Consider the following 12,773-nt stretch of genomic DNA (forward strand, 5'->3'; position numbering starts at 1 on the left):
GGTCATTACATAATGTTATAATAAAACGTTATAATTTGGAAGTGTAGGATCAGTATGACAAAGTGGCTGATCGATGTGCACACTACGAGTTTCGGTAACAAAAAAGATCCTTATAAATGTATAAAATTGAAAATTAAAATTATAAGACACTTTTATACATCTTGATGTGGAAATGTATTATTTCACGTCATTTCGGTTTAGTTTTGTCTTAACTTCCCTACGACGTCAACAGCAAAGAAAAACTAGCACACAGAACAAGCGTGCTGATTAATATCAGTGTTAAAAAATATCGTCCCCACCACAGGAAGTGATATCATGCTGCCGTTTGCAAAGAAGCAAACATCTGTGGTTATGCAGAATATCTTCCCTCCTCTTCGCTGACGGATGCCCAGCTGCCCCGACACACCCAGCTGCACTCCCCACCCCCACCAAGCAGTGGCAACTCGCAGCAAGTTCCGTTTGATCGCTTGCTCATGTTTTGTGGAAACGAACGCTGCAGGCTGGGTGTAAGAGGGACGTTTGTGCAATTCTTGCCTCGCAGAAACGCCGCCGTCTTTTGGGAAGTTAACTGAACCAACGACCGAGCGACCTCTTGCACTGTTGCAACGCGCAGTTTACCGAACTCGTCTTGTTTTTTCTTCATCTGCGCTTGTAGGAGGGGGGTCATGTAATTCTTTTTTACAAATCCGATGGTGGTTATTTTAATGTTTGCAGAAGCTTTCTATTCCGTGTCGCCGGCTCGGCACTCCGGGGCTGTACAACTAGTTTAATTGAACAATAATGAAGCTGTGGCGGACTGTTGCTGTTTGTACTAGCATCTGCCCCGGGCTCCGGAGTTTCCTGCTCTTTGTAGCAGTGTTCCTGACCCTGACCGGACCGGGAGCTGTGCAAAGTGAAGAGAAATCGTGCCATGGAGCGTTTGATCTGTACTTTGTACTGGACAGGTAAGAATCAATGCAGTCTGGGTGAGCGGGCGGGATTTGTTTTATTTGAATCTGTAGCTGTCAGTCAAATTAAGTTAGAAAGTAAAGGGTTCCGAGCGTTGGGATGAATTGTGGGCATTGATGAATCAAATCTAATTAATGGTGGCGAGAAAGGGAGGTTACGTGAAACTAACCACGATATTCATTCAGTGACTGCAAAATGTTGATTGGCTTTAAATAAACTTTTGGTTACAAGTGTTGTTTTCTAATTATTAAATAACACCGTTGAAGAGTGTAGGATGTGAAGACGTTTTTATTTGCTTGAATGTTTTGATCGAACTGCGTCTATCATTTTACAGATCTGGGAGTGTGTCTAACAACTGGGGTGAAATCTATGGTTTTGTGGAAGCACTGGTCCAGCGATTCGTCAGGTAATCTACTCAACAACATGCTCCGTGAACGTTGGTGCTGTTAGAAAATTATCTTTTTGACTCATTTCATCACCGCATTGAGAAAGTAAGGGGCAATGCTAACTGAGTAATCTTTTGTTATAGAAACATAGAAAATAGGTGCAGGAGTAGGCCATTCGACCCTTCGAGCCTGCACCGCCATTCAATAAGATCATGGCTGATCATTCCCTCGGTACCCCTTTCCTGCTTTCTCTCCATATCCCTTGATCCCGTTAGCTGTAAGGGCCATATCTAACTCCCTCTTGAATATATCCAATGAACTGGCATCAACAACACTCTGCAGCAGGGAATTCCACAGGTTAACAACTCTCTGAGTGAAGAAGTTTCTCCTCTTCAGTCCTAAATGGCCTACCCCTTATCCTAAGATTATGTCCCCTGGTTCTGGATTTCCCCAACATCGGGAACATTCTTCCCGCATCTAACCTGTTCAGCCCCGTCAGAATTTGATACGTTTCTATGAGATCCCCTCTCAACCTTCTAAACTCGAGTGAATAAAGGCCAGTTGATCCAGTCTCTCCTCATATATCAGTCCAGCCATCCCTGGAATCAATCTGGTGAACCTTCGCTGCACTCCCTCAATAGCAAGAACATCCTTCCTCAGATTAGGAGACCAAAACTGAACACAATATTCCAGGTGAGGCCTCACCAAGGCCCTGTACAATTGCAGTAAGACCTCCCTGCTCCTATACTGAAATCCCCTAGCTATGAAGGCCAACATATCATAGAAACATAGAAACATAGAAAATAGGTGCAGGAGCAGGCCATTCAGCCCTTCTAGCCTGCACCGCCATTCAATGAGTTCATGGCTGAACATGAAACTTCAGTACCCCCTTCCTGCTTTCTCGCCATAACCCTTGATCCCCCGAGTAGTAAGGACTTCATCTAACTCCCTTTTGAATATATTTAGTGAATTGGCCTCAACTACTTTCTGTGGTAGAGAATTCCACAGGTTCACCACTCTCTGGGTGAAGAAGTTTCTCCTCATCTCGGTCCTAAATGGCTTACCCCTTATCCTCAGACTGTGACCCCTGGTTCTGGACCTCCCCAACATTGGGAACATTCTTTCTGCATCTAACCTGTCTAAACCCGTCAGAATTTTAAACGTTTCTATGAGGTCCCCTCTCATTCTTCTGAACTCCAGTGAATACAAGCCCAATTGATCCAATCTTTCTTGATAGGTCAGTCCCGCCATCCCGGGAATCAGTCTGGTGAACCTTCGCTGCACTCCCTCAATAGCAAGAATGTCCTTCCTCAAGTTAGGGGACCAAAACTGTACACAATACTCCAGGTGTGGCCTCACCAAGGCCCTGTACAACTGTAGCAACACCTCCCTGCCCCTGTATTCAAATCCCCTCGCTATGAAGGCCAACATGCCATTTGCTTTCTTAACCGCCTGCTGTACCTGCATGCCAACCTTCAATGACTGATGTACCATGACACCCAGGTCTCGTTGCACCTTCCCTTTTCCTAATCTGTCACCATTCAGATAATAGTCTGTCTCTCTGTTTTTACCACCAAAGTGGATAACCTCACATTTATCCACATTATACTTCATCTGCCATGCATTTGCCCACTCACCTAACCTATCCAAGTCACTCTGCAGCCTAATAGCATCCTCCTCGCAGCTCACACTGCCACCCAACTTAGTATCATCCGCAAATTTGGAGATACTGCATTTAATCCCCTCGTCTAAATCATTAATGTACAATGTAAACAGCTGGGGCCCCAGCACAGAACCTTGCGGCACTCCACTAGTCACTGCCTGCCATTCTGAAAAGTACCCGTTTACTCCTACTCTTTGCTTCCTGTCTGACAACCAGTTCTCAATCCACGTCAGCACACTACCCCCAATCCCATGTGCTTTAACTTTGCACATTAATCTCTTGTGTGGGACCTTGTCGAAAGCCTTCTGAAAGTCCAAATATACCACATCAACTGGTTCTCCTTTGTCCACTTTACTGGAAACATCCTCAAAAAATTCCAGAAAATTTGTCAAGCATGATTTCCCTTTCACAAATCCATGCTGACTTCGACCTATCATGTCACCATTTTCCAGATGCACTGCTATGACATCCTTAATAATTGATTCCATCATTTTACCCACTACTGAGGTCAGGCTGACCGGTCTATAATTCCCTGTTTTCTCTCTCCCTCCTTTTTTAAAAAGTGGGGTTACATTGGCTACCCTCCACTCCATAGGAACTGATCCAGAGTCAATGGAATGTTGGAAAATGACTGTCAATGCATCCGCTATTTCCAAGGCCACCTCCTTAAGTACTCTAGGATGCAGGCCATCAGGCCCTGGGGATTTATCGGCCTTCAATCCCATCAATTTCCCCAACACAATTTCCCGACTAATAAAGATTTCCCTCAGTTCCTCTTCCTTACTAGACCCTCTGACCCCTTTTATATCCGGAAGGTTGTTTGTATCCTCCTTAGTGAATACCGAACCAAAGTACTTGTTCAATTGATCCGCCATTTCTTTGTTCCCCGTTATGACTTCCCCTGATTCTGACTGCAGGGGACCTACGTTTGTCTTCACCAACCTTTTTCTCTTTACATACCTATAGAAACTTTTGCAATCCGCCTTAATGTTCCCTGCAAGCTTCTTCTCGTACTCCATTTTCCCTGTCCTAATCAAACCCTTTGTCCTCCTCTGCTGAGTTCTAAATTTCTCCCAGTCCCCAGGTTCGCTGCTATTTCTGGCCAATTTGTATGCCACTTCCTTGGCTTTAATACTATCCCTGATTTCCCTAGATAGCCACGGTTGAGCCACCGTCCCCTTTTTATTTTTACGCCAGACAGGAATGTACAATTGTTGTACTTCATCCATGCGGTCTCTAAATGTCTGCCATTGCCCATCCACAGTCAACCCCCTAAGTATCATTCGCCAATCTATCCTAGCCAATTCACGCCTCATACCTTCAAAGTTACCCTTCTTTAAGTTCTGGACCATGGTCTCTGAAATTACTGTTTCATTCTCCATCCTAATGCAGAATTCCACCATATTATGGTCACTCTTCCCCAAGGGGCCTCGCACAATGAGATTGCTAATTAATCCTCTCTCATTACACAACACCCAGTCTAAGATGGCCTCCCCCCTAGTTGGTTCCTCAACATATTGGTCTAGAAAACCATCCCTTATGCACTCCAGGAAATCCTCCTCCACCGTATTGCTTCCAGTTTGGCTAGCCCAATCTATGTGCATATTAAAGTCACCCATTATAACTGCTACACCTTTATTGCATGCACCCCTAATTTCCTGTTTGATGCCCTCCCCAACATCCCTACTACTGTTTGGAGGTCTGTACACAACTCCTACTAACGTTTTTTGCCCTTTGGTGTTCTGCAGCTCTACCCATATAGATTCCACATCATCCAAGCTAATGTCTTTCCTAACTATTGCATTAATCTCCTCTTTAACCAGCAATGCTACCCCACCTCCTTTTCCTTTTATTCTATCCTTCCTGAATGTTGAATACCCCTGAATGTTGAGTTCCCAGCCCTGATCATCCTGGAGCCACGTCTCCGTAATCCCAATCACATCATATTTGTTAACATCTATTTGCACAATTAATTCATCCACCTTATTGCGGATACTCCTTGCATTAAGACACAAAGCCTTCAGGCTTGTTTTATTAACACCCTTTGTCCTTTTAGAATTTTGCTGTACAGTGGCCCTTTTTGTTCTTTGCCTTGGGTTTCTCTGCCCTACACTTTTCCTCATCTCCTTTCTGTCTTTTGCTTTTGGCTCCTTTTTGTTTCCCTCTGTCTCCCTGCATTGGTTCCCATCCCCCTGCCATATTAGTTTAAATCCTCCCCAACAGCACTAGCAAACACTCCCCCTAGGACATTGGTTCCAGTCCTGCCCAGGTGCAGACCGTCCGGTTTGTACTGGTCCCACCTCCCCCAGAACCGGTCCCAATGCCCCAGGAATTTGAATCCCTCCCTGCTGCACCACTGCTCAAGCCACGTATTCATCTGCGCTATCCTGCGATTCCTACTCTGACTATCACGTGGCACTGGTAGCAATCCCGAGATTACTACTTTTGAGGTCCTACTTTTTAATTTAGCTCCTAGCTCCTTAAATTTGTTTCGTAGGACCTCATCCCTTTTTTTGCCTATGTCGTTGGTACCAATGTGCACCACGACAACTGGCTGTTCTCCCTCCCATTTCAGAATGTCCTGCACCCGCTCCGAGACATCCTTGACCCTTGCATCATTTGCCTTCTTCACCGCCTGCTGTACCTGCATGCCAACTTTCAATGACTGATGTACCATGACACCTAGGTCTCGTTGCACCTTTCCTTTTCCTAATCTGCCGCCATTCCGATAATATTCTGCCTTCGCTTTTTGTTCCCAAAATGGATATTCAAATGAATACCAAAGTTTGAAGGAAAGAAAGTGGCTGGGAAGAAGGTGAATTTGTGTTGTACAGCTGGGGATGTGAGAAAATATTTTAATGCAGTGTGTGTTTTTGTCTTGCAGTCCCCAAATGAGATTGTCTTTCATTGTGTTTTCATCCCGTGCTGATGTGAAGATGCCAATAACTGGTGACAGGTCTGTGCACATTACCTTATTTTTATTTGTTCTAAGCGAAAACTTAAACACAAAACTGCTGTCATCAAGCCCCCTTTCAAAATATCCCATCTTAATCCCTCGTCCTTGCAAACTACAACCCAACCTCCCTTTCCTCTTGAAGTTCTTGAATGTGTTTAGTTTCCCAAATCCATGCCCATCCTGTCCCAAATGCCATATCTTTCCAATCAGGGGTTTGCCTCTGCCACAGTATTGAAAAGACCCATATAGCTGGTGTTTTGGGCAAACTGCTTTGGGTAAAGGAGGTGTCAAACAGACGTTGGGTCCATTATTTTCAGATGTAAAGGGTCTAACTGCTGTTTTGATGCCTGCACCAATACAACGTACTTCCAGCTCAGAATGAGCGTGGCACGCTACCTGCCATAGCATCCAGTTTATACCTGTAAAATGGGTGCAATCATTGAATTTCTCGGACACCCAGCTCTACCTCTCTGCCGGTTCTCCCGACCCATTCACTTCTGTGCTGTTAGCCTGCTTGTCCGACATTCAATCTTGGATAAGTTGCAATTTCCTCCAGTTAAACATTGTGAAAACTGAAGCCATCGTATTAGGCCCAGCCACAAGCTCTGTACCCTGGTCCCCAATGCATCTCCCTCCCTGGTCTAATTTGAGGAAGGACGTTCTTGCTATTGAGGGGTTGCAGTGAAGGTTCACCAGACTGATTCCCGGGATGGCAGGACTGACATATGCGGTGAGACTGGATCGATGGGGCCTGTATTCACTGGAGTTTAGAAGGATGAGTGGGGATCTCATTGAAACATATAACATTCTGACGGGACTGGACAGGTTAGATGCAGGAAGAATGTTCCCGATGTTGGGCAAGTCCAGAACCAGAGGACATAGTCTAAGGATAAGGGGTAAGCCATTTAGGACTGAAATGAGGAGAAACTTCTTCACTCAGAGAGTTGTTAACCTGTGGAATTCCCTACCGCAGAGAGTTGTTGATGCCAGTTGATTGGATATATTCAAGAGGGAGTTAGATATGGCCCTTACGGCTAACGGGATCAAGGTGTATGGAGAGAAAGCAGGAACGGGGTACTGAGGTGAGTGATCGGCCATGATCTTATTGAATGGTGGTGCAGGCTTGAAGGGCCGAATGGCTGACTCCTGCACCTATTTTCTATGTTTCTATGGCCACTGTCTCAAGTTCAAGCCGATGCTTCGCAAATCCAGTGTCTTTTTTAACCCTAGCTGAGCTTCTGATGCCATATCCTCTCCATCACCACGAATGCTTACTTCTACCTCCATAATTCACCTATCTCTGTCCTTGCCTCAGCCCATCTGCTATTGAAACTCTCATCCGTGCCTATGTCACCTCCAGACTCGACTATTCTAATGCTCTCCTGACCAGACTTCCATCTTCCACCCTCCATAAACTTCACCTCATCCAAAACATTGTTGCCTGTATCCCAACTCATGCCAAGTTTCATCCACACATCATCCCTGACCAGCATTTGCTCCTGGTTCCCTAACACCTCTAATTTAAAACTCTCATCCTTGTATTCAAATCTGCTCATGGCCTCACCCCTTCCTATCTTTATAACCTCCTCCAGCCCTACAACCCTCTTAGAAATCTGCCCTCCTCCAATCCTGGCCTCTTGTGCATCCACCACTCCCTGAACCCTGCCATTGGCAGCTCTGCCTTCAGCCCCGCAGGTCCTTAGTTCTGGAATTCCCTCCATACACCTCTTTTCCCTTTCTACCTCTTGCTCCTTCATTAAGGCCATAATTTTCAAATAAGATTTTAGTCGCCCCTTCTTTGACTTGGAATTTTCAGGGGGGAATTATAGTGAATGAACAGCGTTCACCGTTATTACTCCTTTGAAATTGACCGCAACTTCAGGATGTAGCGCATGCGCATCCTAACGTGGAAATCCTGAAGTTGCGGTTAGTCATTCACTGCTCCGTCACTGGCTGCACTGTGGTTCTCCCCCGCCCCACCCCACAAAAGCTTGTTCATATTTATTTCAGATTTACCGTTTACCCATGTGAGAGCCTCAATCTTTGTTTTGGTCTCTCTAACATTTTTTCAAAGTTAGAATTGAAGGAGTTTCTTCACATCCTGGTTCCTGGTCTGTGAGAATTCTGTGTTGTGATTGGCTACTGGGAATTCCCCATTATCTTACACCAAAAACAACTGAATGTCAAAAGAAGCAAACTAATCGCCACAAAGATCACTATCTTTGTGAGAAGCACTTTTCTGGGCCAGCGACAAACGCCTTTGCTTCACTGCTGACTGCAAATTACGGGCCAATATTTGTCTAATTATGTTTGTGAAATGATTTGGGACATTTTCCTGCATTAAAGGCACTATATAAATGCAGGTTATTGTTGTAATATGCACCTATGGTTCACAAATAATATTAAAGGTATTTTCTAGAAGATAATGACTTTTCTTCAATCCAGTGCAAATTATGTGAAGTGGTCTACTAAAATACAGCTTATAGAGACAGATTTTCCATAATGATTTGGAGTGTAGAAGGTTCGGTAATTTAATTGGACTTTTTATTTCCTTGAAGGAAGTGGATTTACTGAATTGCACTGTAATCTTTCAATGCTGCAGACATCTGTCCCTTGCTACCATGTTTAGTTTTTGGTCCATTATGTGACTCGTATCAGTTGATTAAAGAGAGCCAGAATGGATTTGTCAAGGGTAGGTTATGTCTGACTAATGTAGTTGACATTTTTGAGGAGGTCACTAGCATGATATATATGGGAGTGTCTATAGATGTTGTTTATACGGACTTGCAAAAGGCATTTGATTAGTAAAAATGAGAGAGGATGGAATTGGAGGTAACCCTGTGACATGGGTTGGCTGGTAATTGACAGAGAGTAGGGAGAAAGTGTTTGTTCTCTGATTGGCAGAATGTGACAAGTAGTGTTCTCCAGGGAGCTGCACTTGGGCCTCAATTTGCTGCAAGTGCAAACTGATAATGTGAGGTAAATGGGAGATTTGGGACCAACAGTCTATCTCCTTAGCCAATCAGATTTAAGGATAGAAAAGGAACAGGAACAACAGAGAAGGAAATATGGTGTATAAGCATCAAATTAGGTACAGAAAGAAATAGAAAGAGAGGTGAAAGAAAGAATGGAAAGAGAAAAAGAACCTGGAGAAGTAAGAAAAAAATTAAAATATTAAAACTTTGATATTTTAAAAATATGCAACAATTCACTACGTGAAGGAACGAGACTCCATCTTTAATTGTTCACTTTCTGGGCTAGAGACATTGGGCCCAAGTTTCCGCCCTCTGGAAAAACGGCGCATCTCCATAAGGTGCACTGACATTCTGGAAGAAAAAGGGCGCCGAAAACTTACCTTGTGATTCTCCAGTCTCCTCAGGACGCCTTCGTGCTCGGCGTGGCGCAGCACAAGGGGTCGGGGCGGAGCCAAGTCCCGGCGCCGAAAATAGTGCCGGGACCTCTGCACATGCGCTGGAGTGTGCGCACATGTGCAGTAGCTCCAGGCCCACGAGGCTGCGTGGGAGGGGCCCGAACCTAGCCCTGGCCGATAGGGCTCACCGGGCGAAGATCGGGACTCGGACGTTCCTCCCGTTCAGCTCTCTCCCGTTCAGCATTCTTCCCCCCCACCCCCCTCTTCTCCCCTCCCCGCCTGAAGTGTCGGCGGCAGCATCCCGGCCCCGGCCCGTTCAGCCTCTTCTCCTCCTGCCCCCCTCCCCTCTTCTCCTCCTGCCCCCCTCCCCTCTTCTCCTGCCCCCCCCCCCCTTTCCCCCCCTCCTGATAATTGTAGGCAAGGTTTTTCTGAGCGGACAAAAATCTACACTTACTCCATTCTAAGTTAGTTTGGAGTAAGTTTTCGCTGCCTAAACTTGCAAAACAGGCATAAGTGGCTGGACACGCCCCCTTTTGGGGAAAAAAAATCTGTTCAAAAATGAAACTATTCTAACCGACTACAACTGCAGCAAACTAAATGCAGAGAATTGCAATTTCTAAGATGCACCATTCTAAGCTAGTTGCTCCAAAAAAATAGGAGCAACTCGGGCAGAAACTTGAACCCCATTGGCAGTAGTTAACTATTATCCTGTTGTTAAAAGGGCAGTTACACTTTTAATTACTAGATTTTACTTTCTGTGGTAAATGTAATGAGCAAATCCAGCAACTTCATGAAAGTCATGGAGGTTAAGAGAGGGATGTATTTTCCCGAAGCGAACGGTGGAATGGCGCAAATTGTCCAGCAATTTGTGGCGATTCATAACACGCGCCATATCTCTCTCTCACCACAAGTTCCTGGGTTATTTACACCCTAATAATGTTGTTCCCATTAAACTTGCCGTTACTTTGCCAGCAAATTCTGAGCTATTGTTTCCTCTCTGGTTAAATGTTTATAATTATACAGGAGGTAGTTTGGTAAATAATGTTTGCTCCTATATTACCTCTAATCAGCAAGTTAAAAGGTATGAAAGACTGTAATAAGGGAGAACAGAGAAATACCAATAACAGTACAGATATATTCTTTGTGCTATTTTGTATTATTGGAAATTCAATGACACCCTTTTTAAAATGTGATTTTTATATATATGTATGTAGTTTATAGATATACGATTATGTTGATGTACTACACATACTACACATGCATTACTGTATGACTTGCACTGTAGGCAGCAAAGACCGAGATCTCCACAGGCCAACAACAATGTTTAAAAAAAAATCCTACAGTTTGATAGTTTATAATTTGTTCAAATTGAGAAACATTAGGAAATCAGATGTTATTAATAGCGCTTTAAAGTGCATAACATTTCCATATTGACTTATATTTGTGACGGATTTTCTTTTACCTCCCAAAGTGGTGCCATTTGAGATTGATTCTGTCCCAGCATTGCACAGTTTGATTAAACTGGCTTATATTCTATTGGCCAAGAGCATAATATAGTTAATTTACCAAGTATTAGCAAGTTTTTGGCACAAATATAGTGATTACAAAATAGATGTATTGTACAGTAACAGTATGTACCCTTGTGAAAATGGGCTTCATGGTGTTAAATACTATACCGTTTTTATATCTACCAATATGCTGCTAACTAGTCGTTTGTTGTTGATAGACATTGTTTAAAGAAACTTCAACTTACTAGAAAATGCCCGGAATAGTATGGTGAATCATGGGTATACAAACATTTTTTTGAAGAAAGCAGATATTTAAATCTCCAGCAGTGTGAAAATTTTGGAAATGGAATTTTCAAGCAATCAGTTCCTAAAACTTTAGTTACTGAGTGAACTGATTGGTCTGTGGGATATACGAGTTAAATGATGATCAAACTATGAGTAATAGTCGTAACATTTATAGCACAGTCATAACATTTACAGTGCATTTGCCCCATTGTGGCTTCACAAAGACTAGTTCTTCAACTAGAACTATCAAGGTAGAAATTACTATTGTGTTTCATACACTTCCCGGGTCCAAAACAGGCGCCAGGGAATCAAATTTTGCAGTGCAATGTTCCAAGCCGGAAGTGTGCGTGACTCCATATTGGTTCAGACGCTCAATAGGCGACCAGTTACCTGCAACGAATGTAAGCATCAGGTAAATATATTGGGCTGGATCTTGCTGGAGCAGGGCATCTTGCGGCGTACCCAGTTGGTTCGACTTTTTTCTGCATCCTTTAGCTGAAATCATTTTTTTTACGTCGTGACTTGCTGGAAGTGTGAGCTGATAGCGATGTGACAGGGTATCTTGGGCCTCAGTGAACAGTAGAATTATAGAACCATGTGGCCTGTAACGTCTATGCTGACTCTTTGAAAGAGCTGTCCAATTTAATCCCAGCTTTTTCCCCATAACCCTGCAATTTAGTCCTCCCCAATTACATGTCCAATTGCCTTCTGAAAGTTCCTATGAAATCTGATTCCACCACCCTTTCAGGTAATTTGTCCAGATCTTAACAACTCTCTTCCCCCACTAATTCCTTTGCCAATTATTTTAACTCTATGACCTCTGGTTCTGGATCCACTTGCCAGAGGCAATAATTTCTCCCTAATTGTTCTATCAAAACCACTCGTAATTTTCAATACCTCTATTTGATCTCCCCTTAACCTTCTCCACTCTAAGGAGAACAATCCCAGCTTCTCCGATCTTTCCACTGAACTCACGCATCCCTGGGATAATTCTGGTAAACTTTCCCTGTACATCCTTCCTAAAGTGTGGTGCCCAGAATTGTACACAATACTCCAGCTGAGGCCTAATCAGAGATTTGTAAAGGTGTAGCATGACTGATTTGTTTTTGTATTCAATACCCCTAGTACAAAGCCAAATATCCCACACGCATTCTTAACTGCCTTCTCAACTTGTCCTAACACCTTCAAAGATTTGTGAATATGCACCCCCAGATTCCCTCTGCTCTTGCACACCCTTAAAATAGTACCACTTAGATTATATTGCCTCTCCATGTTATCTTTCCCAAAGTGCATCATTTAACACTTATCTGTTTTAAATTGCATTAAATCCATAATGTTGTATCTTCTTAACCATTGGGATTTAAGGATTGAGAAAGAAACTGGACGAACTGAGATGGAGGGTGAATTAGAGTCAAATCAGGTGCAGAAAGAGAAATAAAGATTGGATTTAGAGAGAGAGAGCCAAAAAAATAAACAAAGGAAAAGTAAGAAAAACATTCAAAAACATTTAAATTTGACATTTTAAAAATCTCTAAGAACAATTTACCACCTGAAGAAATGAGACTCCACAGTTTAAATTGTTTAGTTTCTGGGCCAGAGAAGTTGATTGGCATTGCATTAACAATTATCATATCATTAAAAAGGTACTTGTGCTGTG

The 12,773-nt window shown here is 43.4% G+C and overlaps 1 protein-coding gene across 3 annotated transcripts in view; it reads left to right on the forward strand.

Moving 5' to 3' along the window:
- The first annotated feature begins 384 nt into the window (after positions 1 to 384).
- Positions 385 to 12,773, forward strand: part of antxr2a (ANTXR cell adhesion molecule 2a) — a 372,665-nt gene continuing 360,276 nt past the window's right edge. For all 3 annotated transcript variants that reach the window (XM_070871068.1, XM_070871074.1, XM_070871069.1), the window contains exons 1-3: positions 385 to 944; positions 1,283 to 1,354; positions 5,882 to 5,953. In XM_070871068.1, the coding sequence (XP_070727169.1) occupies positions 781 to 944; positions 1,283 to 1,354; positions 5,882 to 5,953 (308 nt within the window). In that variant the 5' untranslated portion in view covers positions 385 to 780. The remainder of the gene's footprint in view (positions 945 to 1,282; positions 1,355 to 5,881; positions 5,954 to 12,773) is intronic.

This window comes from Pristiophorus japonicus, chromosome 2 (assembly GCF_044704955.1).
Source record: "Pristiophorus japonicus isolate sPriJap1 chromosome 2, sPriJap1.hap1, whole genome shotgun sequence".
NCBI classification, from domain to species: domain Eukaryota; kingdom Metazoa; phylum Chordata; class Chondrichthyes; family Pristiophoridae; genus Pristiophorus; species Pristiophorus japonicus.